The 25293-nt window shown below is 42.3% G+C and overlaps 2 protein-coding genes across 5 annotated transcripts in view; one reads left to right on the top strand and one right to left on the bottom strand.

Moving 5' to 3' along the window:
• The window catches only part of lhfpl2a (LHFPL tetraspan subfamily member 2a), a 40006-nt gene extending 24110 nt beyond the window's left edge, over nt 1-15896 (top strand). For 2 of the 4 annotated variants that reach the window (XM_054612821.1, XM_054612823.1), the window contains exons 3-4: nt 6409-7221; nt 14882-15896. In XM_054612821.1, coding sequence (XP_054468796.1) covers nt 6801-7221; nt 14882-15138 — 678 coding nt within the window. In that variant the 5' untranslated portion in view covers nt 6409-6800 and the 3' untranslated portion in view covers nt 15139-15896. Of the gene's footprint in view, nt 1-843; nt 958-6408; nt 7222-14881 lie in introns of those variants that run through there. The other 2 variants (XM_054612822.1, XM_054612824.1) reach the window with 2 other exon arrangements.
• Nucleotides 15897-17550: 1654 nt separating this feature from the next.
• The window catches only part of LOC129102124 (secretory carrier-associated membrane protein 1-like), a 13365-nt gene continuing 5622 nt past the window's right edge, over nt 17551-25293 (bottom strand). Inside the window, exons 4-9 of the mRNA XM_054612113.1 lie at nt 25126-25237; nt 23989-24117; nt 21454-21613; nt 21261-21362; nt 20524-20641; nt 17551-20434 (exon numbers count right to left, since the gene is read on the bottom strand). Of these exons, the coding sequence (XP_054468088.1) occupies nt 20285-20434; nt 20524-20641; nt 21261-21362; nt 21454-21613; nt 23989-24117; nt 25126-25237 (771 nt within the window). The 3' untranslated portion in view covers nt 17551-20284. The remainder of the gene's footprint in view (nt 20435-20523; nt 20642-21260; nt 21363-21453; nt 21614-23988; nt 24118-25125; nt 25238-25293) is intronic.

Genomic DNA, 25293 nt, shown 5'->3' with positions numbered 1-25293 from the left:
ATGAAATACGCTTGTATATAGCTTGTGACTTTCACCAAAGAATCAATGAAGTCTTAATCTATATTAATACATCATCATTTATTTGTTAATTTATATTTAGTATTATTTATCTGAATCTGCAAAGTAACTAAAGATTTCAAATAACGAGTACCTCCAGATTTAAGTCCTGTACTTGAGTAAATGTACTTAATTACTTTCCACTACTGCTATAATGTAACACATAAACATCACACTAGTTGTGTACTTGTTATAAGTATTAAAATAACAAGAGCAATAGTGCACTTTTACTGTTTTGTGAGGTTGCTTTAGGTATACAAAATAACATAACAGTAGACTGTACATTTGCTTGTACTTTTACACTTATTTTTACTCAAATGTGGGTTTAAGTCTGGATAAATATTAAATTAGACCACTTTTACAAGTTTACCAACGGTATGCTTATCTACAGAAGCAAACTCAATGGTGTGTAGTTGAGGTTTCCGTGTTTTTTGTAAATGAAGTGAAAATGTAACTCTCGGTTAGGCTGATAATAACAACATGATTATAAGACGTTGGCCTTGGCCGAGTGAAAGTACGCAGAGAAAACAATAAAAAAAACGATCTAGAAGGTGAGAGAAACCGAGGGAGAGAGGAGAGACCCTCTGCAGCTCCAGCTCTTGTTATTTTAACCCAGATTCAGCTCTGGAATATGGCCACCATGTGGACTCTCTCAAGAAGTGTGGCTCCAGTGTTCGGAGGGCCCGGCCAATCAGAGGAGACGTGGCTGGTCCAAGGGGGGAGGGACGTGGGGAGGTGCCGGGGAGTCAGGAAAAAGAGAGAGAGGGAGGCATTAACAGTCTGTGACTAGAGGAGGAGAGTCAGGGCAGAGGAGCCACATCTCCAGAAGAGACGGACCGATGGAGACAGGTTGGACCATTATCTTATTTAAATTATCCTGCATTCATTCACTACTGAGGGGTGAGTCACTCATTCATACTAACTATCCCTTTATGCAATGTGATAGGATGTAAATATTATGTTTAAGGTATGAATCAAAAGCTGCAGGATGCTGAGCAGATGTGCAGAAGTGTTTGGAAAGACTTCTAATATCACTTTTAGAGTAATTTACCTTAAATAACAGACTTATTCTGTCTTTTATCACATGCAAAAGAGCTGCAAAATAATAGAAAATCAGATGGATGCCCAAAGTAAGACATACTACTACTATATAAGTGCTTTTGCAGCTATCTGACTTCCTACCATGTGGTTTATCTTTTAAACGGAGCTGTTATGAGACAAGAAAAGTGTGACTGGGCGAGTATTCGTGGTCCTCCGTGACCAATCATCTCCTGCATTCCCTTTTCAGTAGAGCTGCGGGGGGCTTCTCAATTCAAACAGATCTGCACAGATTATAAGCGCTCCCTTTTGTTTTAAAATTGCTTTCACTGTTGGGTCACATAAGGCAAGAGGCTGGACAATGCAATGGGAAATTCAATGTAAAGAAAAGATGTTTGCTGTTGGATAATATTTAACCCATTGAGTTGTAGATGATGTAATCGTTACAGGTTGTAGAAGCGTATCTTTAGCGCTCTGTCCTCCTCAGCACATAAACTCCCCGTAAACCCCTCATGCAGCTCTAAAGCTCTAAACAAACTGTCTCCATGGTGACGCGTCGCTCCGGCTGAGGCTTGTCCATAGACATGTAGATTGTTTCCGGTCAGTGGCAGCGTGGAAAGGCGTTTCCTGCTGTGTCGTTGCTGTGATAAGAGAAAAAAGGCTGTGTGGACACTTTGAACAGGAGCTGGAGTCAAAGCGTGGCTGGAAGGGGATTGGAGAGTTGGTCCTGATGGGAATATCTAAACAACTTTTTTATGGATTGGCATGAAATTTGGTTCATATATTCATGATCCCCAGAGGTTGAATCCTTAAGACTTTGGTGATCCCATGACTTTTCCTGTTGTGCCATAGTGAAGTTGCCATTTTCTGGCTTATAGTAACATGTCTTGACAATTATTTGATGGATTGCCACGAAATTTGTTGCAGATATTCATGATCCCAGGATGTCTGAAGCCTAATGACTTTCTACTGACTTTTCCATGAGGTTTTGTGTAGATGGTCTTCACAACTATGAGTCCTAACAGTCCAATGAGTCAGCATTTTAGCTCTTCAGTTCAACTTGTCTCAAAGTCATCGGGTTTTCTGAATGATTTTTGTTTGTTTTTACGTGTTTTAATAAAGGCGGTCGCTAACAAGTAGCTAAATGAGACGACATAAACGTCATCATGCCAACAAGTCCCCTTTACAGGCTTGTTGTGTTTATACTCTCGCTGATGCAACTGTTTTGTATTTCGTTTAAAGCCCAACGTTAGCTTTTTACTTCTGGTAATTGCATTCATGCGTCAGGATAATAATAATTAAGCCTTTATTAGTCCCACAATGGGGAAATTCGGTTCTCTGCATTTGACCCATCCCGGAGGAGCAGTGGGCTGCAATGAAGCGCCCGGGGAGCAATTTTGGGGTTAGGTGTCTCGCTCAAGGACACTTCGGCATGTTGCCTGTAGAGGGGTTCGAACCACCGACCTTGTGGTTGTGGGTCAAGCGCTCTACCTCATGCTTTAATTGTTTTCATTTGTGAAGATTATCTTGCTGAATAAATTGTCTTGGTATCATAAACTTTAATTTACCACAATTCTAAAGAAATCAAAAATCCAATTGACTAATTGTTGTGGGAACCAGTAGGATGCTACGTTCCGTGGTTGACCTACACAAATATGTCATCACTGCAGGACTCAAAAATGACCATGAAATTTGGAACAGACATTCATTTCCCCTTCGGGATGAATTCGTAATAACTTTGGTGATCCCCTGACTTGTCTTCAGACCCATCTTTCAAATTTTGAATACTTTGGTTTATGACCAAATACCTGCAAAACTAACGACACTCCCATCAGCCTCTGCTGTGCTTTCTGTCTAGCACTAATAAGTAAATATTAGCATGCTAACACGCCAAACTAGGATGGTAAACATGCTAAACATATCTACCAATATCAGCATGTTAGCATTGGCATTGTTAGCATGTTAGCATCCGCATTAAGCTCAAAGCTTCAGTTGTAGACTTGTTTATTTTAGTGTGAATTTGACTTTAACTTTAACAGACCATGGATTTGTTAATCCAGAATTTTATCAAGCCTGCAGGGAAACAACTGGGCTCCAACTGTTGAGGGGGTTTCCTTCTAGCTCCCTCTTTGGGGGGAACAAATGTCAGATGGCAGGGAGTCTTGTAAAGTGTGTGCGTGCATGTGGATCAGCATTAGGGGTCAACGGGGTGGTGGGTTCAGTCTGAAGCTTGTAAACTCTGTATGTAAACCGAGCCTCAAATAATGCTGAGTCCCCCCCAACCCCAGCCGTTAATCCGGGAGTATAAAGGATATCATAAATCCACCTCGAGCCTCTCATCACTTCGCCCTATCTTGGGAAAACTTCTGTTCACGCAACAAATCTGTCCGTCTGGGGAGCAGCGAGCAGACGTCTGGGCCTCTGTTGTGACAAATACCAGGTACATTAATAGAACCAGACTTGCCCAGGCTTGTTGTGGATCTACTAACCCACATTCAGCTCTAGACAAACTGAGATCCACCAGTAGGCACTGTCTGTAACCAACAGGGCACGTGATTCAAACGTACTGCAGCCAAGCGAGGTCAAAGGTTAAGTGTCCGAGTCTTCAAAGCATCCGTGTCTCCACAGCTGGTTTGAAGTGTTTCAGCTCCAAAGTGGTTTCCAACAATATTCCTGTCAGTTTGGGAATTAGTGTTTGCAACTGGCCAGCTAATGTCTGACCCTAGAGCTGCGTTTGTCTTAAATCCTGACGTCAAACACGAGTCTGGCCAGAGGACTTCTAGGACTCAACGGTCTTTTTGTGTGAAGGGAGGAGGGGACGAGTTTTTTTAAAAGTCCAACCAGCCTGCATCTGTTCCTGCATCTGTTCTCAGTGAGGCAACGAGAACGCTTCGTGATTCATGAAATTCATTTTGGTCTCAAATCCACAGAGGCGGCTGTCTGTGCCTGTTCTTATGATGTCATCTGTTTGACACAGTCCAAACACACTCGACGTTAGCTCAAACACACACACACACACACACACACACCATCCTGTGCTGTAAGAAACCACAGATCTGGGTCATTCTTTCAAGGGGTGGAAAAAGAGCCGTTGTTGATATCTCTACAGGATGACAAAGATCAAAGTTTGTGTAACGCTCTTACTTACTCACTCGCTTTGCTTGGATGTGGCCTCGAGGGACGGCCGTGGCTTCAGCGACCCTCGCCGCGAGGGCTAGGCGATGTTGGGATGGAAACCTTGCGGTGCGGGCGGCACACGTGTCAACAGCTCTGCAGCGCTGCCAAACACCGGTCGCAGAATGACTAACGGACTCCCAAGAGGCAGCAAGGGGGAAAAGAAAGAAAAGAACCAACTGTCAGCTTCGGCCCAGAGCTGCATTTATAACACAAACGAATGACTCTATAAGGCTTTCCAAATGTCTGTGTTTTAATGTGCGTTCTGCTCAAATTTGTAAGAAGAAGTAGTGTTTTAATCTCACAAGATCTTCCTAAGGTGTCTCAGATGGGGATGATGAAAGGCCTCTTTATTGTCTGGTTATTGGAATGTCTGTTTTTATTTTTGTCGGCGGAAAAATGCCTCACTTTACACGAGGCACTATGTTCAAGAAAAACTTAATTCAAGGTGTGAAAATGAGGCCCATAATTTGCTTGTAATTTTTGTATTAGTGAAATAGGCCGGTTTATAACTCAGTCAGACACACATACGTCAAGGACTGGACCTTTTTATAGCACATGGTTATACAATGGAAAAGAGTCAGTTTGGTAAAGATCCTGTTAGGAAAACTTGTTCAATTTATTTTATTTATATAGCAAAAAATCTGAAGTTATCGCAAATTCCCATCTTTTTAAATGAATAATCGGATATTTCGGGATCTAAACTTTTTGCCCGAAAGTTAGCCTAGCTTAGCATTAAGACAAAGTAAAACAATACTAAATAGTTAAAGCATGCAACTCTCTATTAAACCACAGTAGCTATGTTTACATTTAATTGTCAAGCAAACTGTTAGTGAACCTTTGAAATGTGGCAAGAAAAGAACTGTGAGTTTGGCATGTTTTCATCAACTGGTTAAGAGCGAATAAACTCGGCTACTGTGTTGTTTGGTCAGAAGTTCACGCTACAGGCTAATGGCAGGAACATTTTTCAACTTCAGTTTTTTTTCCGTCTTGGTTGCCCGTTATTATACTTTTTTTTTTTTTATGTGAACATTACATAACTCCTCAGCAAGAAAGCCAATAAGGATGTTTCCCAAATTATCTTTCAATTCCTAACTAAAACGTAAAACATTTCCATCTGCTCACTTTGTGTTTAGTGCTTATTTGCAAATGGTAAACATCATACCCTAAAACACATTTTTAAGGTACCATTTCCTTACATTTCCTTTTTCTTGCTGCACATGTTTCAGTCTCTTTAAGTTGCACTCTTTTCTTTCTGACTGTTGGCCTTTAAAGGCTCTTACTGCACAAGCTAACGTCTGTAACTGCTGCCTGAGAAACAAAACTCATGATTGTCTGGGCTCTACGGGATTTGCTGAACGAAGACTTTCTTGACACCTGGTGTTTAAAACATTAAGTTTAAAAGCTTTTCATGAACCGGTTATAGCTCCAAGGATTGCAGTCAGCAATAAACAGGAGCTTTTATTACTTAACGTACTAAGGTATTCTTGTAATCCTGCAACAGATTTGGCAGTGTTGTGTAGTTCTTCGTGGCAGATGTTGCTTTTTTTAATGAACTGTCACCATCTGCTGCTTCCTCATTGTACATTAGTGTCACTGACTCAGCAGTGCAGTGGGGTCGATGTCACCGAGGTTATCAGCGATCATGTGACAGCCGGACAGGCCGTTGTGTTATCAACCGTTGGCTGACCCCGGGTCAGTTGTGTGGGCTGCTTGATGAGAGGCCCCCGGCTTGTTTTTCTGTCCGTCTGCATCCGCTTCTCTATTTCAACCCTCCCACCTCCACGACATCCATAATGTTTTTCTAGTTTTCATCTTCGCAACCTCGTTCGTGGAGATCCGCTGGGAGCAGAGAAGACGACGAGTGACCCGATCACAAATCCTTTAACGTAAACACACTGAAAACAGAAGAGGCCCACTTCAAATGAAAACATCCCCACACAACTCATTAAACTCCCTCTGCTCCTCCTTTTCTCATTCTGCTTTTCCCCAACTATGGAGAAACAGGAGAGCTGCACTTCCTCAAATAAAACAAAATCTGACTTAGAGCTTATTTTTTATACACGCAATTACACTTTTTTTATACACGCAATTAAAGTGCTAACCCTGTTGTTTCTGTGCCTCTGTTTTATCTCATAGGTGTGTCTGATGTGACGCCAGCGGGCTGGCTCAGGGAACACAACTTCAATACAATGTAGACACCAAAAACCAGACGGAATAAGAGTCTGAAGACCGAGCCGACAGAAGGAGGGCGACTTCAAGGCGGAGGGAGAACAGCTGTGGTGGACCGACAACCGGCAGAAGATCAAAAGTGAAAGCAGAACAGAGAGAGAGAGAGAGAAAGAAAAAGAAGGAAGCTTCAGACTGTGAATCATTGACGTGAACCTTTTGTGTTCAGCGGCGTCATCTACTCCTTCCTGCAAAGTGCTCACTCGCTCTCCCGTCTCCGCCGGAGAAGCATCAAGATCTTCTGAGGGCCTCCTCTCTGCAGCGTCGACACCCATCAGAGCGAGACTCCAGCCGCCGTCAGCATGTGCCATGTCATTGTCACCTGCCGCTCCATGCTGTGGACTCTGCTGAGCATTGTGGTCGCGTTCGGAGAGCTCATCGCCTTCATGAGCGCCGACTGGCTGGTGGGATTCCCCCGAACCCCGGACGCCGTCTTTAGCCCCCATGGGGCCACCGCGGCCGGCGAGGCCTACAGGCCCACGTTGGGCATCTACAGCCGCTGCATTAAACTGCCCCACCTGAAGCGCGGGATTCTGTGCGGGCCGTACGCGATACACTTTGGGGAGATTGCCAGCGGGTTCTGGCAGGCCACGTCCATCTTCCTGGCGGCGGGGATCCTGCTGCTGTGCGCCGTGGCGTTCATCTCGGTCTTCACCATGTGCTTCCAGAGCATCATGAAGAAGAGCATCTTCAACGTGTGCGGGCTACTGCAAGGGATCGCAGGTGAGCACATGACCCATTTAGAATTTCTATTATGTTAAATTAGAACAAGTATTCTTCAGGTACAGAGGAAGTAAAGGGACTCAGGTTTGTGTCATTGAACAAATAGTCTAAAGGCGCCAGTGTACTTCATCAGAACTGATTGTCGGATGTTCAAACAGCTTCAGGAATGATTTTGGGTCTGTAGATTTTAACCTTCCAATACCCTCAATCCAACATCCTCACCCAAGGATGTGTTTTGTGACCGTACTGGTTTAAAGAGAACAGGAATCTTGAAGCCAACCCCGTCCATCCAACCTTTAATTGTCTCTCTTCATTCCTGCGGCGTCCACCGTTCATCAAGGTAAATTAAAAGTTCTGCTCTCAGCCGAACACGTTCATTACGAGGCACCACAACTCCCACCGCTAGAATTATGTGGAGCCCTCTCTGAACTTTTACCCCGAGGTGGTCAGAAGTTTAAAAACACACAGAGGCTTTTTTTTTTCTTTCCACCCGCATCGGAGCAACTGCCACCCAAATATTTACTTTCCACACAGTCAGGTGGAGCTTTTCTGACTCTGGACTGGCCTTAAAAAACGAGTTGAACACGCATGCGTATCTGTGTGTGTGTGTGTGTGTGTGTGTGTGTGTGTGAAGGGTGTGTATCCTTTAGTTGTGAGTCTGAGGCCAACTCTAAGGCCACTTTGACTCAGTGTGGTGAGTTATGGAAGGGAGGAGGCCATGAGATCATGCTTGCTGAACCTCCTCTGTCTCTCACAGACTACAGGCTCTGTGGTGGCAGTGGTGGTGGTGGTGTTATGATCGTTCCTCCCCCACAGTTGTTTATTTGGTGCGGACCCAAACAGAAAAAAGGTGGGCGTGTGGTGAAGGACACGCCGAGCTGTAAACTCAGATCTGTGAAGCCCCGCTGACCTGAGAGAGCACTTAAATCATGAATGAGTGAGATGTAGGGTTCAGACAATATGACTTTGTAACTTCCCCTTTGTTACTGTATGTCTGGTGTGTTAGGTATTTGTGTGCGATGTTGCAAATCAATGAGCAGGACTCCCTACAGGCAATATTGGATTTTTATATTACTCATACATAGCATTCTGCCAAAGGATCGCTAAATATGCTACTTTCTGTTTAGCTTCTGAGCTATAAGGAGTATTGTGTTTAGCTCGTCATGGAGAAACTATGAACACCAACAGCAGAGCAGTGATTCATGCTGCAGGAGTGATTCGATTGTTAGATTTCTTCTTTCTTTTTTTATTGCTGTGACTGGGTTTCTGTTGGGTTCTTGTGTAACTTTGCGAATCCAAGCAGAGTCGATCGACTTCAGAGTCATTTTTCAAGCCTGCAGGCGATCGGTGATTAACAGATTTTTGATTTGGAGTATTTGGTTTTGGGTCTTTGATAGCAGCACGCAGACGACCAACCATAGATAACCGGTTTTATATTTACCATGCACATTAAGCTCTGGTAGTCTGGCTTCAGTAATGAAAGTGGGGAAATGCACTGCTGAGTCTCCTCATTGTGAGGAGGATGAGGATGCAGGAGAGGAAAGGGGGCGAGTGGAGCTTCAAAGACGCTGAGGAGGTGTTGGGGGGGGGGGGGGGCTTCCTTCAGACCTGTGGAGCTGAAGGCCGATAACCTTTTCCTCATTTCAACCGCAGGAAGAGATAAGACGGAGATCCTAACATCTAACAGTGTTCACATCTTTCCAACAGCAGTGATTATGTTTACGCGCATTAAATATTCACTTTTTTCCCCTATATTTAAAAAAAGACATGGCTGAATAGTCCACTAACATTTGCGTTTACATGCAGCCATGCCGACTCCAATTAACTATCAAAATATGGAAAAGTGGAACGCCTGTAAACGCTTGTGTCATTGTGTTTCTTTGCATGAAAAATATGTTTTTTTTCCACCTGTGGCGGACTTGTTTAAACTGTCAGAGCTACGTCATCATGGAGCCCAAACTGTCACTAACTGCACTCCTTGAAAACAATTCAAACCTGAATCATTTTAGCATATTCTAGGTGTCTTGATCGGAAAACCCCGTATCAAATTCTCAATATCATCATATTCTGACACAAGTGGAATACAAGTGTGAATGTAAACGTAGTCAGTCAAGCGGTCGGTGTGTCTGAGAGCCCTCAACGTGTCCTCTCACGAGGCCTGTGAATGATATCACTCTCGTCCTGATCCACCGGCAGCGATGCACCACACCGACTCCCCCGCTAATCACTGTTTCCACTACTCGTGCCGACCCTCCGGTAATGAGGAAACCGAAGCCAGACTGCAGATGTTTGGAGGGAAGTGATTGACCTCAGATGGGAGGATTGCGATGTCGTTGCCAGAGATGGTCACGTCATTGCACTGGAGCCTCCGAAGCCCATTAACCCTAATCTTCACTTGCGCTGATGTCACTTGTACTTTTTTTACTCTTTTGTCCCCGATGACACACTTTGTGCCGGCCGGAGTGTCTCAGATGTCATTAAACTAGACTCAGTTTCAGGTGGTTTTAAGATTCCAGCTGAAGGTAAATCCATTCACTTCGCTTTACGTAATCGAATGGCTAAAACAGACGGTCTTCTGTTGAGGGTCACACGTTTTATATCCTGCAGGCGCACATTTATAAATCCCCCTAAAGGCGTCTTGTAGACTTTGTGTGAGTGAATTCTCTCTTTGTTTATTTAAACGCCGTCGTCACTCTTGTTAAACTTCAGCCAAAAAAGGATTAGAGACAAGACGGCAAACAAACTGGGCCATAAAACTGTCTCCAGTTCTTGTTTCCTTCAGTGGGCGAATGCTTTTATTACCTGCCGTAAACTTTCCCTCTGCAGAACCTCGTCACAGGTTTAACCGTTGGCCGTGACTCAGTCCCAGGCTGCAGCTGAGGCAAACAAATCCAATGTTTTACAGGAATAAAGCAGCGTTACTGTGTCATGATGATTCTGACGTGAGATTAGATGTGTGACGCAAAAGGGGGGAACAGAACTGCTGACTCTGACTGATAAGGAATGGGATTCCAATGCCTTTAAATAGCCTTTCCTGAATATCTGTGTTTACAATGAGGTGTGGCTGCTTCATAATAACTAATGAAGAACAAAGGGGCATTAATCGGAAAACCTTGTTGTTTTTACACAACAGACATTTACAGTCATGAACCAACAGAACACCACCTTAGACTACCAGTTAAACCCTTTCCCCTGCCTTAAATCTTAAACGCATAAAGCTCTAAACAATCCGCTTAAAATTTTTGCTCAGTTTAAATCAGTTATTTGTTAAATAACTTGATTTATTAGACTACAACGGTGGAAGAAGTACTCAAACCCTTTACTTAATATCATAGTCGATTTGGGGTTTTACTTAAGTTAAAGTAAAGAGGTATTATCAGTAAAAATAAGTGAAGTATTAATAGTAAAAGTAAGTTGTTGGCCTCAGGGAGGGTCGTTACCTTAATGAGGACACACCTGGTGAGACTCCACCCAGGCTATAAATGCCGGCCGCCTCTCATTGGCTCTCCGGTTTGTTGTGAATAGGTGACTTCGCTAACGGTTGCCATGTCAACTTCACCAGACGATGGATGGGCAGTGCCGTGGTTACAGCTGGTTGCACTAAAAAGACAATAATTGCAGCTTAAAGAACAAATAATGTGCAGTGGAACACGAGTTAAAGTCACGTTAAAGTAGCGCTTTGAGCTAATTGTTAACCAACGATAACTCACAATGACTGACGGATTCCAACATGACAAGCTCTCAGTTGACCGTTTATTAGACACACCTGGCTGCAACTAGTGCACGTTTGATATATTGTTAAGGGTTAACCAAATATGAGAAACACCTGCTAGAATAACAACTAACCAGTTCAGCCTCTGTAACGATCATAACGCCTCTATAAAACTGAACTTTGTAACCTCCATAAATATTGTAGGATTTATTGCAGGGCTGCTCTGGTTTTAGTGGATAATAAACTGGCAACTGTTTGTTTTTTTTCTATCAAAATTCAAACTGTTAGTGCAGCCAACGAGATATTTTTATTTTTATCAGAGTATTTAATGCAAGTGGGTCGAAACGTTTACATCAGAAATGCAATAAGTCGTCAAGTGGAGCAGTTGTAAGACCACCTGAATCTGCACATTCAAAACAAAAGTAGAAAATAAAAGTAAAACTCATGCTGCTATAATATTAAGTTAATCCATTACTTATTTGACATTATTTTGACAGTAAATTAAGTCATTTTTTGCAAAAGAAATCCAAACATTTGATCTCTCCTGCTTCATAAAGTCACAATTTCCTGCTTTTCCTTATCTTAACATCATAGTTTATTAAATATATTTTTCGAGTGTTAGTTCGACAAAAACAAGACATTTTAAGACTGTTCATTGTTTTATAGAATAAATAATAATAAATAGAGATTAATAGAGGAAATAGTAGCCGGTATTCCCTCGTTGCCCTCTCGCTGTCTCTTCTCCTTGTTTCTCTTTTTTTCGTTTTTCCTGGAAAGGGAAAAGTGGGCTGGCCAGATTTCTTGGAGCTGAGTGCAGACCTGCTGTGCTGTATTACAGGGTGGAGGCTGTGGGAGCAGAGGTTAGAGAGGAGGAGGAGGAGGAGGAGGAGGAGGAGGAGGAGGAGGAGGAGGAGGAGGGTGGTGGTGGTTTGGTGGCAGGGAGGTATGGATTGATGGTGGAGAATTGACAGTTTGGAAGTTAACGGAGACAAGAGCCAGTGCAGAGGGAGCAGAGGGATATTAGGTTAGAAGGTCTAGCTTGTGAGGGGGGGGGGGGAAGGTTGGGAAGTGTGTGTGTGTGTGTGTGTGTGTGTGTGTGTGTGTGTGTGTGTGTGTGTGTGTGTGTGTGTGTGTGTGTGTGTGTGTGTGTGTGTGTGTGTGTGTGTGTGTGTGTGTGGAAGGGGAGGGGGTCTTAGGAGGGGTGGGGTTGAGAATTAAAACCATACCTTCAATCCATCACTGGAGCCGGTCTGGACGTCGGGGCAATGCAGCAACATGTGGAAAGAATTTATGACCTAGTTTTCATTTCCTTGTTTAATATGATATTGGGTGCTTTAAGAGGGGGAGAGAATGGGAGGAGAAAGGGAGGAAGCAGAGAGAGAGAGGGAGAGAGAGAGATTAGGAGACAGTTTTACCTCCACATTTTGTTTTTTATGAAGCGGAGCAGAGAGACCTAAACGTTAAGACGTAAACTCTCGTTCCCCGTCTGCTTCATTTATTGTCTGTAATTGTATTATTGTAAACGTTTCCTCCTGCGCCCTGATTGGTCGAGCCAGACAGGAGGAAGTGCAGAGCAGAAACCTCATGACATTCAATTTACTTGACTTACTTGACTGGAGGTTTTATGGTTTTAGTTGATGTGTAATCGATAAGAAGAGGTGGAGGAAGTACTTTTACACTATTACACTTAGATAAAAGTAGCACACCCACAGTGTAGAACTACTACACTGGTAACAGTCCTACATTCAAACGACGGAAATATTAACCTCAAAATATACTTAAAGAACCCAAAGTAAAATGACTTATTATGCAGATGTATATAATGTTACTGGGTTATAATTATTGATGCATTTGCTCATCACTTAAATGCTGAAGCTTGAGCTAATTTGAATTACTTTATTTATGGATATATATGAGTGGAAAGTAACATTGATTTCATGGAGCGAAGGCTGTGACTCTTTTCCGAACATCTCAGTTTGTTGTTGGACAAAAATGTATTGAAGTTTATTTGAATGCTGTTTGATGATGATATTTTTTGGCAGGGTAAAAAAGTGTCTGCGACGGGTGCAGCCATTTACCAAAAGTTTAATATTATATATACCAAACGTGCAGCGTTCAGCCTAGAATCATCGCCTCGTCACACTTCCGACTTTTGTAGCATCTTGTAAATATTTGGAGAAGAAGTAGAAAGTACTCGCCTTTCTTTCCTCTGTTGTTGATGATAAGTCCCGGCAGTAGAAGCGGGTCACAGTGAAACAGGAAGTGATCGCATCCTTCCACGGAGACGCAGGGCGCCTGGAGGGTCAGCCAGAGACTGGAGCAGGAGGGGAAGCCCTTCAGCTACCTCTTTCCTGTTGTTCTCCGCTCTCGACCCGACAGACATGTGTGTCACCGTTCAGGTTTTAGGGTTTCTCTCCTCCCTGCAGCACCGGAGGCCTCGCTGTGATCATCTCTTCACTCACGTTTCACGGCGGTTCGTCAAAGGGGAATCATCTCAGTCTGATGGGATGCTTTGAATGCCGAGATGGCAGGAAATGTTTTCGTACCAGAGGAGATAACTCACAGAACCTGAAGACATTTGATCTTTGGGGTTTTTGCCTAAATATGAAGATGTTAGTGGGTAGTCAATCAGATGCATTGGTTTAGAGTGAGAGGAAGGTGGTCTGTGTTAATGTAAATAAAACACTAACATACTGCTTTGGTTTTATTGTCTCACTCTGGATGTGAATGTGCTGCGTTGATAAGCTGACTAAAGGAAAACCAAAGACCATTCCACAGCTGTTCCAGTTTATTTCCTGTTGCTGTGTTTGTGGATGACATCAGCTGAAAGGAATCAAACATGGACTCCAAAGCTGTTCTCTCAAACCTCTATGATTTATTGCCTTATAATCAGAAAAAAATGCTTAATTTACTAGAAACACGGTATACTGTAAATATGGAATTTGGACGAGGAAACCGTAGAACGAAGCCAGCAGAAGATCTGAAGTTAAACCTTAATTCGTCAAGTTGGATTTTAAAAAGAAAAAGCCGTTATATTCTCCCCTCAAAGACGCCAGACTCCATTGACAAAAACGGTCATTTTACCAGATCATTGAAACACAATTTACTCAAACTGAATAAAAACAGATCTTCAGATCAGCGTTTTTTGCGATCGAAACATTAAGAATTTCAGATTTTAAGGAAAGTAAAATTGATCTCATGGAGCAGAGGCTGTGGCTTCTACTTTTTTTTTTTTCTCCAAAAATCTTAGTTTGTTGTTAATCCAAATTCCTCTGACCTTTAACCTAACCTTTATTTTAATAGCGTTTGATGGCGATGTTTTCACCTGAAAAATCAGATGACAAAAGATGACATGATTTTGTCATTTGGCCTGTCTATACTGTCGTTTTAATCACGTTGGTTATGCTGTGGGTCACACATGACAGCTGTCAGACGTCTGTCCGTCCAGTCAGAAGGATCCTCCTCTGTTGTCCTGAGGCCATCGCAGACAACGGGGTGATTATTCGGATCAGGGCCCTCCTCCACCAAAGAAGTTCTCAGTCAGCTAACACTCATATGATTTTGTTGACTAATCCGTTAGTTGATTTAATGGGCGGATGTGTAAAACTGAGTCTCTCCACAGAGGATAACACAAAAGCACCACTTTGAATCTTGTGTTTACCAGAGATGTGCTCACAAGTTTCCTTAAAAAAAAAGGAATCCATGAGGAAAAAAGTGAAGAAGTCTTAGTCGACAGCCCTTATTTGAATCATCGGCATTTAGTGGGACGCCCTTCAAACTTGTAGTCCAAAAACTCCCCATGGTACCTTTTAAAACTTTAATTCAAGGTCCACGAATGGAATTTGAGTAAAAATGTATATTTCTAAGGTCAAGAATGATCATATTTCTATATATATTGTATTTTAATAAACCTAACATTCCTTCTCTCTCTGTTTTCCCTGCTCACAGGTCTGTTTCTGATCCTGGGTCTGATGCTGTACCCCGCTGGCTGGGGTTCGGACAAGGTCCAGCTGTACTGCGGTGTGGACGCGGCTCCGTACCGGGCCGGTCTTTGCTCCATGGGCTGGGCCTTCTACACCGCCATGGGAGGCACCTTGCTCACCTTCGTCTGCGCCGTCTTCTCCGCTCAGGCCGAGATCGCCACCTCCAGCGACAAGGTCCAGGAGGAGATCGAGGAGGGGAAGAGCCTCATCTGCCTCCTCTGAGGCCCAGATACTCTAGTCCTGTCGGGGAAAAAGAGAAGAAGAAGAAGAAGAAGAAGAAGAGACGGCTCCCCTTCTGTCTTTGATGAGGCTGGCCTGTGAAATGGAGGCCCCGGCGTTGTTTACCACTAAAAACCGACTCTTTGTTTGTCTCCGTTTTGTGTTTATGTGGGAGAAATCTACAAGTGCCAAGTTTTTTTTTCTCAGCGTTCAGTCTTTTGTCTTCGTGTTGGTGTTTAGCCGTGTGGAGAGGCTCCGTCTGTCTCCACGTGTTCTGTAAATAAGTGTGATTATATATATATTTTGTACATAGCGATGATTGCAAAATGATTGGTTGGGCTGATGATGTCACTCTTGCCTTTTGCCACCAGACCACGGGCAGCAAAACCTGTTAAGTGTCTGCCACGTGTGAGCGTTAACTCAACAAGGGAACCACTAGTCAGTCCGAATAAACTACTCGCAGAAGGAACTGAATTATTTTGTTTGCAGACCTTTGAAATGTATCGACGGAAAAAATGATTATTGCACGAGGACGATGAAGCTCTGTGGTGCATTCTGTTTGTCCTCTAATCTGCAAAAGAATCCTGAAATGAAGTACTCTGTGTCTGGTCCTCCTGCAGCAGACGTCCTGTAATCTGTGCACAGAGACGTGGGCGTGCACGATGAGGACATGAAGTATTACTGTTGGTAGTGACGTCTGGTTTTCAGGGAGTCTGTGGAGTCATAGATGGTGTCCTTCTGCCAAACGAATAAAGAGAACGGAGAAGAAAATACGGTTTCAGTTCTTTATTCAGTGGAAGCTTTAACTGTGGGGAAGAGGAGGAGGGAGGAGGAAAGGGAGGAGAAGGGAGGAGAAGGGAGGAGATGCAGCAAGTGGAGCAGCCAGCTCGGTGCTGAGACCTCGGTTTGGCCCTTGAGGTGGGGGTGGGTACGTTTTTTTCCAGCCAGCGGGTGATCAGTTTTTCCACTGATGCAGAACTGTACTCTGCGTGTGTGTGTGTTTGTGTGTGTGTGTGTGTGTGTGTGTGTGTGTGTGTGTGTGTGTGTGTGTGTGTGTGTGTGTGTGTGTGTGTGTGTGTGTGTGTGTGTGTGTGTGTGTGCGCGCCTCATATTCAACTAAGTCAACGTATCCTCATACAACGGTTCGTATGATATCTATCTTACCAAAAAAGTTAATCATCATTTTTCATGCGTTTTCCTACAAACACGTTTAATTTTCCGCTTGTTACATACAAACAGTCTTTTCAAAATAAAGGTCCGTTTCCACAGGTAACAACTTGGTTGTGTTTAGGCTACAAAACTACTTAGTTAGGTTTAAGAAAAGTTCATGAAATACTTACTTAGATTAGAAAAAGTTGTGGGCCAGACAGATAGTCAAAGAGCTGAAACTCACTATAAAGCCCCTTTTCACATATTGAAATATTAAAATATTGATTATAACCCCTTAAATATTCTCCACCTCTTTTACTCCCGAGCTACCAAATGCTATAACTTGTTTGTGTGCGATCCCAAACCATAGAGTCCCTCCCCAGATGTTCCTCCCTCCCCAGATGTTCCTCCCTCCATGTGGACGACAGAGAAGCCTCTGGTGAAACCCATCGGCTCTCTTCTCTCCATCGGCACACACTCAAAACCAAACACAGAGCTTGATGACTTCCAGATTAAGCACATGACAAAACCGTGCAGCAGCAGAAACTCTTGCCCGTTTCAATACCAGAGTTATTTTCCCTTTTTTTATATGAAGAGTCGACGAGAACGAGGAAAGACACAACCTCTGAATTTAAGTTTCCTTTTACACCTCGGAGAGAAAGAATACATGATAACAGTATAGTACATTTAGATTAACTAGACTTCGACTAAAACCATTAACTTTACAGTCTTCTTCTCTTTTAGGGCATGGAAAATATATTTGATTTCATATTTTTATTAAGTAACAAATTGTTAGCAGATGCATCCAAATGAGACACACTGGATATTTAAGTGGTTTGTATTCATCATTAGTATTGTTGTGTTCTCATCATGCAACATCTTTTCTCCATTGATTCTACGGATAATCACACACCATCATTGTTCTTAGATGTTTTGGGGTCTACTTTTATTATCTTTATTTAAATAAATAGCATATTATCTCTCCATCTTTTATCATGGCTTTGTAATATTTCTCCAACAACAGCATAAGATGTTTACAACTTTTTCAATAACTCATTCTCAATATGAGAACTGAATATTCACCTTGAATAAGTGGCATAAATCTGCATCACATTTTGCAGACGTTGTGACCTTAACCTCATATTCTCTGATGACTGCTGACCTCATGTGGCCTCCGTTAGCTGGTGCAGCCTCACTTCAAACACAAAGAGTGCTTAAAGAGTAAACACATTCAACTTCACACGAAAGAGAAACCACGAAAACACATACAGAAGAAGAATTTTATTCAGTGTTAATACAATAAATATACAAAACTCAAAACTACTCAACATGCGACTGAGAGGTCAAACCAGAGTTCATCTTTAAATCACACCAATTTAAGAGCGAATAGCCGACCGTCTTTGAATTGTACAAAATATACAAACATCCCTTACTATTTCAGTTTTTTCAATAATTTAATTAACATTTTAATAGTTTAGAGATGCTCATGAATTAATTGTCAGTGTTTTTCTACCATTAACCATGTTGATCATGAAGCACAGCTGAAAGCCACAGCCCATCTACAGCACATCACACAGCTCACGGTGCATTGCAATCTAACGCCTTTTTCTCCTCACATTTAACATGATTCATTTATTTTAAGCAAGTCAGAAAAATAACAGCTAAATACTGTAAGTGTCACTCGGTTTGATTCTTTTGAAGGAATAATCTCTTGTTGTTTTTGTACAGAAGTGTACTTGTGAATACACATGCACCGGGTCAGATTAATCCAGTGTGAAATACAAAAAACAGGAGAAGTGGGAAGAGAGCAAAACAAGGCATGTTGCAGGAAGCTTTAAAAAAATAATAATAATTAAGTCTCCAGGAAGTCAAGAAGGATCCCAGACCCACAGCCGGACTCTGCCCTGATCACAGATTAAGACTTAAAGGCCCAAACCCCCTCTATTTACACTCCCCCACATCAAATACATACAAAAGGCTGAACTGGCTTCAAACATGAGACACAACAGACAGACGAGATCACACGCACTCAGACTGTGCAGACTGTCAGACTCTGCAGACATAAAGAACGGAGAAAAACAGACACATTCAGAGATAGATTAGCAGGTAAAATGCACTTTTTATGACCACACACTGGAAATGAAACATACCTTAAAAGATTTGATGCATTTGATTGCTGGAGTTCAGAGATCGTCAATCCACAAATTGTCAAATTATGAATATGCAAAGCAGTTATCAGAACATCACGTCAACATTACTGACCCCATTCTTTTGTCATCTTTATATAGATTTAAAGCAGACGTGTTTAAAAACAGTTTGGGCCAATTAAGGGTCCAGTTTTCATCTTTTAACCTCGTCATGCAGGTGAAGAGAACATCCTGAGTAAAACTGAGGTAAGCCTCCGGCAGCACGAGAAAAAGCTGGAGACGAGTTACACTTTCCTCTTCAGAAAAAAAGCTGTATAAACATGCATCTGTATGTACAGAACAGCTGATCATAATTGATTTACTCCTCAGGAGACGACAGGAAAAAGGTAGACTTCATGAGATGCTGAACTCAGCTGGGGAACATTACATGAATTAAAATATGGACACTAATGAGCGGGAAATATCCTTCCATTTGCACAGGTAACAATGTGCAGACAAATATTTAAAGTGCAACTTGGCATAACTTCACAACGGATATGTAGACCGATATATGGGCAAAAGATAAACACTCAAACAAACTTTAAAGTGATCGTTCACCCAAAAATCCATAATTATCTCTTGTAGTTAAAATGTCGCTACGTCTACAGTTAATGGTCGGGGAGTTAATTTGACAATCAATGAATTACTCTACAGCCATGCTAGCGGTGCTCTGAGCTCAATGCTAACGTCAGCGTGCAGACATGCTCACAGCAACGATGCTAACATGCTATTGCTAAGCAGGTAGAATGTTTACGGTTATCACCATCTAACACGCTAATGACGTCTTCTTCACATCTAATAGTTGTGAGGAAGGGGATCACCAAAGTCAGCAGGATTCATCCTCTGGGGAGCATGAATACATGCACAAAATGTCACTACAATGAACCCAATATGTGTTCAGATGTTTCAGTCTGAACCAACGTGGTGCATCACTGTAAGTTGACTTTCTGTGCAGGAACAACCTGAATACGTTTCAGAGGATAAAGATGTGTTTCATAATTAACAGATTTTGGGTGAAGCATCACTTTAAGTAAGTAAGACTACACACTTTCTAAAAACCCACATTTTGAGGAAAGCAGAAAAGTAGAAGGCAAAGGCAGTGGGTGAACTGGAATGCACAGCATTCATCTTCAGCAATACATGGTCACTCCACCGGGGGCAGCAGTGTTTACTGATGAACTCATGGAAAGCAGCAAAAAAACTAATTGAGAGAATACGCCGCTGTGTGCATTAACGGACGACTACGTCACCTCCATTTATCCGGCAATAAATTAATCTAAAAATAGGAAGTCGTTATTATGTCAGAAGGGGAGGGGCTTAGACACACAGGAAGCCAATGATGCTGGGGAGGATTTTTTCGTGGGAAATGCCCAGGTGATGATAGTAAGCCGGACTCACATTAGAATCCGTTTACAGAGGACGGACCCGACATTTATAGAGGCACACAAACATTCAGTTAGTTAGCCACACACACACACACAAACACACAAACACACACACACACACACACACACACACACACACACACACACAGAAATTAAGTAGAGCACGCTGGTCGAGTGGCAGGAGTGCATCGTGGGTGATGAGAGCCGTCGGTCCTGTTTGAATCCCGTTAGCGGCGGACTGAGATCACGGCCAACCGTCACGGGAACCGCTTTGATATTGTCAGAAGGCTGAGAGGGAGGGGAGGGGGGGCTCTCCATGTGTTCAAACAGGGCAGTTGGCTCAAGTGGAAGCTGGGTGTGAGCAGAGGAGGAGGAGGAGGCGGGAGGAGGGAGGGTTGGACGGAGAAACGAGCAAGCCCTCTGAGCCAATCAGATCTGCTCCTTGAAGCCTCCCTGTGCAGCCCTGGAGGCGGCGGTGGCGGCGGCCGTCTGGACCGTCTTGTTGGACATGACGCCCGTGGCGAACTCCTGCTGGGCCTTCGCAAAGCTGGCGTCGGTGGTCCGGTACATCCCGTGGACCTGAGGAGGACGAGAAGAGATGCGTTACAACTCCGCTCGACTTCACAAAAGGGCGACTTTAACTTCCTCTTTGTTTGAGGTGTGTTTACCTTTTTGAACATGATGAGTGACAGGACGGCCTGAGAGGTGAAGAGGGCGGCGATGAGGATCATGATGATGCCCACCGGGATGCTGCGATTCAGGCCGGTCAAAGCTGAGATCCACCCGCTACATTAAAGGATAAAGTGAAGAATGAGCGGCGGCAAAAAATACTAAACAGAGCAACGAATGTGTGTTAATCCGCAGATGAAAATAGTCCCAAACAAAAACACAATTAAGTCCTGTTGGAGGTACATTTGATGAAAGCTGCAATGCCCAGTTGTTTAAGGAAATTACAGCGGGTTTTTAAAAATAAAAGCTGACATATTTGTGATTTGTTTTCATGGTAAGGTCGATGTAAAATACTGAGAGACAGACTAACACATTGTTGGGTTTGGTCTTTTCAGTAACTCCCTCTATGTCAGTCAGTTTGAGTGTTTGAACTTGAAATGTTGAAATTCCTTGTTTGGTCCATAAAACCGTGAAAAATGCTAAAACATCCAAAGAAGCTGTCTTCAAATTTTTTGTTTTGTCCAACTAGAAGATGGAGCGAAAATATTTTCAGCATTTTCTTGAAAACAATAAATCATTTATCAAAATGATTGCAGGTCTTAAGACACACATAGTAATAATTAAAAACCATGTTAAAATCCATGAAACATCCATATTTTCTAGGGGCTGGTAGCATTAAACATGACTGAGTATTTAAACACAGGTCGCTGTGTCTCTCCTCGTCCTGGTTTCTCACCTGGCGCCCCAACTAGTGATGCCGATACACTGGAGCACGTAGATGCCAAACTGACAGATGTACACGAAGAAGAAAGCAAAAAACCTAAAAGAGCTGTCACTCCTGGAGGAAGAGAGAAATGCAGAGTATAAACAACACGACCATGGAGTCTTTCATTAGTTCATGCGAGGTGAAATACATGTGCGTCGTTCACCTGAAGGCTCCATAGAGCGGTCTGTACCAGCAGACGAAAGAACAAGGTGTGAAGAGAATGAACCAGAGGATGGACAAACCGAAGTCCACGCCACGCGACGTGTCCACACAGAACCAGGCCAGGCAGCCCACCATGTTGGCCAGCAGCGTCCCAGTGTGATCTGGAGCAGGAGCAGGAGGAGAAGGACAGGAAGTGTCTGGATTAGAGACGCGGCGACAGGGACACGCCGTCTTTAAAATGAAATATCAGCATCGGCCAGAAATGAACATTTTCTCTCCGATGTGACAGGTTGATGTGGTCGTGTGGGTCAAAAAGTGACAAAGCAGCGCTCCAGATGAGTTATTATAATGTTTGCTGTGCAGGAAAGTAGTTTTTTGCAATGATTGCTCAACATCAAAAAGGAGCTAAATCACATTTCCTTCAACATAACAAATGAAAATACAGTAAATATGTTGTTCAGGATTGTCTCAGGGACAGAATCATCCAACCAAACCTGTTAAAGTAGGATGGAATTGTCAGTTTTGTTTGAACATGTTACATAAAAATAATAATGGCGTGTTTTACATGTAACCTAAGTTGAAGTAGTTTTCTCTTTTCCCCCAGTGAATGTGTGCATTTTGTATTTCATGTCTGCATCTGTTGGCCTTCACTATAATAAGATAATATATATGAAAACGGGAGAGACTTGATGTTGGCTGCAATTACGTGGGAAAAAAATATGTGTGCATAAATAAGTAAGTTGGAAAATAACAGCAAAAAATGCATCATCATGAGTTCTTAGTGAGGGTTGGACGTTGTCACTGTAAACGTCAGAGCCTGTAAAGTCGGCTGTTTTTCACTGTCCAGTGTCCTCACACTGCTGCACGCTGACTCTTAATATTTCAACATGCAGCACCGTGTAGGACTGGAAACAGAACACACACACACACACATTTATGTTAATAATTCATTATTACCATTTGTTCTTGGGGTCCTAACCGTGCCTGCGTGGTGAAAGGCATCGTACGGTAACAACAGAGTGTAAAACTGAGAGGATTTTACATCTCAGTGTGGAATATGACACAAGGCTGCTTGTTGACATACCAGATAGTGAGCGGGGGGGTGAACTAAAGATGCTTCTTACGAGAGATTCTATGTGATTCTTTAATTCTATCTGTGGAGAAACTGGAAGAGAAGGAGGGAGAGTGTCTGCTGCTCTAATTCTGCATCTAATCTAACCTTTAAGAAATCATCTGACCGAGTCGCTCTGTCTGAACACATGACTGCACCACGTGACCCGCCATGTGTTCACTGAGGGACGCTTGAAGCCTCGTTCACTGAATCCCAGATGGAGATTGTGATTTTTTTTTAGGTTGCAGGGGGAGGAAAGCAGTTGCTCCTAACACAGTTGCTCCTAACACAGTTGCTCCTAACACAGTTGCTCCTAACACAGTTGCTCCTAACACAGTTGCTCCTAACACAGTTGCTCCTAACACAGTTGCAGTAGAAGCAGTTGCTCTTATTCAGATGATTTAATGGGGGTTCAACAGTGAAACTAATTTAGTATCTTGATGAAGAAATCGCATCAAGTAAAAAACTGTTTAGAATAATTTACTATCATTAACTTAATTAAAAATGAAAACCAGTTCTTTTTGCAGAATTACACGTATAGAGATAAACACTTGTAGATTAAGTGTCATATCAACTTGAACCAGGCCATTTATTGCATTAAATCTAATTAAAGAATACTTATTTTCATTCCCCTTCCTTTATGAGTTGGAAGTGTTTTATTTTGGCAGCAAGAGGCCTACAAAGTTTGGGTGGAATTAGTAGGTTTGAACAGAGAAGTACTCGAAGAACTACTAGTCATTAAAAAACAAAGTTTGGAGCTGTAACACAGGCCGAGTAAAGAGCAAAATCTTTCTCTTTATCTGGTTTAGTAACATTAAAGGGAGGAAAAGCAAAATCCATGTATTCTTACTTTACTTTCATATAATGATATTTGATAAAACAGATTCTCTTAGAAATTTCTCAGCATATTTTGCCCCCGATTTTGTGACAAAAACATGCAAGATAGAAGTCCTCTGGTTCTCTATGTTTTACCAATTTGCAAGATTTGACGTCATTATCAGTTGTTCCAGTTCAAACGTTCACCCAGAAAGCAAGGCTCATGGGTAATAAAATGTCCCTCTGATATGTGGATAAATTATGACTACAAATTTTCCAGAAAGCTCAATGCTGATTAATTTTTAGACCACAAAATGAATTGATTGGTTTGTTAAATTAATAGAAATTGTGAAAAATGTCATTCAGGATTTCGCGAAACCAACAGACAAACACCTAAATGTATTATTATATCAAAGTAGTTGCTTATTATTTTTCTGACAAGCTTCTAATTATCTATTTTTTCCCGCTCTAGATGTTTGATAGCAGATTATTTTGTCTCTTCTTCTTCACTTTTAATGTGGGTTACTTCACTGCCGTCACTTCATTACAATGCAGCAGACATCCTAAATATTAGCGGGTCAACATAAGGGATAAAAGAAAGCCACTCACACATCCAGAGGTAGTACATGATCTTGACCGTCTTCTGAAACTCTACAGGGATGTCCACTGTGATGTCATGATAGAAACAGGGGCCCACGGGGAACTTCTCCGGGAGGGGGGGCCAGTTGTTTTTCTTGCCTGAAACAAAAAAAACAACACAAGACAAAAAGAAACGTTAGTTCATGTTTAACAGTGACATAATATCTATCATAGAATCTTCTTAAATCTTCTGTAGGGAAGATTTAAAAAGGCACGGTTCAGCATTTTTGGAAATAAGCTTATTAACGAGTTAGAGAGTTAGATAGAGTTAGATGAGCAGATTGAGTCTTGTTGATTTTATATCTGGACGATAATTAAATATGAGGATGTATCGTCTTTCAATAGAATCATATCATAATTAAATCATACATTGTGACATCGTGATCCATAATTATGTCGTCTACATTGATAATAACAAGCACATGCTAACTCAAATTTCCTGGAAAATCTAATCATTTTGCACGGAAGTTCTTTAGAAAATGAGAAAATCCTCTGTACTTCTCCTTTATGAAGCATTGAATTTGCACAATAGTCTACAAATCCATGTGCTTATTTCATATAAATGTATTGAGTTATGAGATAAACATGCTATATCCTGATATATATTGTTATCAAGGTATGAAATTAGATTATAGCACTTGTCTGCAGGCTAAATATGGAGCTGTTAGCTTAATTTAGCATAAAGGTAAACCTTAAAGGTATGCTTCAGAATTTGACTCATGAATACGTCACTATCATTATTAAACCATTTTTAAACGTCTGTATGTATTAATAAAACAAGATATTTGTTAATTAGTGACATTAACCGGTGCTGGTAGGCAGATTTGTTTTTTAACCTTTTGAACAGTGTCGGGCTAGCTGTTTCCCCCTGCTTTCAGTCACTATGCTAAGCTAAGCTAACTGTCCTATGCTTCCAGCTTCATGTTTACTATACAGACAAGAGAGTGGTATGGATCTTCTCGCCTACGTCATGTAGTCAGTAAAGACATGGCAGAAGAAAACATAACAAAAGCTGAGTTGGACCTGCTGTTGGAGACGGTCATTTTGAGCCTGTCTGGATTTTAGAAACCTAATTTCTCTGATCTGATGTTTATGTCTGATTCTGACCTCCTGAAGCGCTGAGTGACTGCATTTCTCTCTCCCGGCGGTCCAGCTCAGCAGCCTTCTTCTCCAGCTCCTCCTGTCTCCTCAACAGCTCAGCAGCTGCTCCCGACTGATCCTACACAAACACAAACACACACACATATAACATCTATGGGGCGGCTGTGGTGTAGT

This window comes from Anoplopoma fimbria, chromosome 14 (assembly GCF_027596085.1).
Source record: "Anoplopoma fimbria isolate UVic2021 breed Golden Eagle Sablefish chromosome 14, Afim_UVic_2022, whole genome shotgun sequence".
In the NCBI taxonomy this organism is placed as follows: Eukaryota; Metazoa; Chordata; class Actinopteri; order Perciformes; family Anoplopomatidae; genus Anoplopoma; species Anoplopoma fimbria.
The sequence above is the reverse complement of the archived record's forward strand: the minus strand, read 5'-3'. Positions and strand labels throughout refer to the sequence as shown.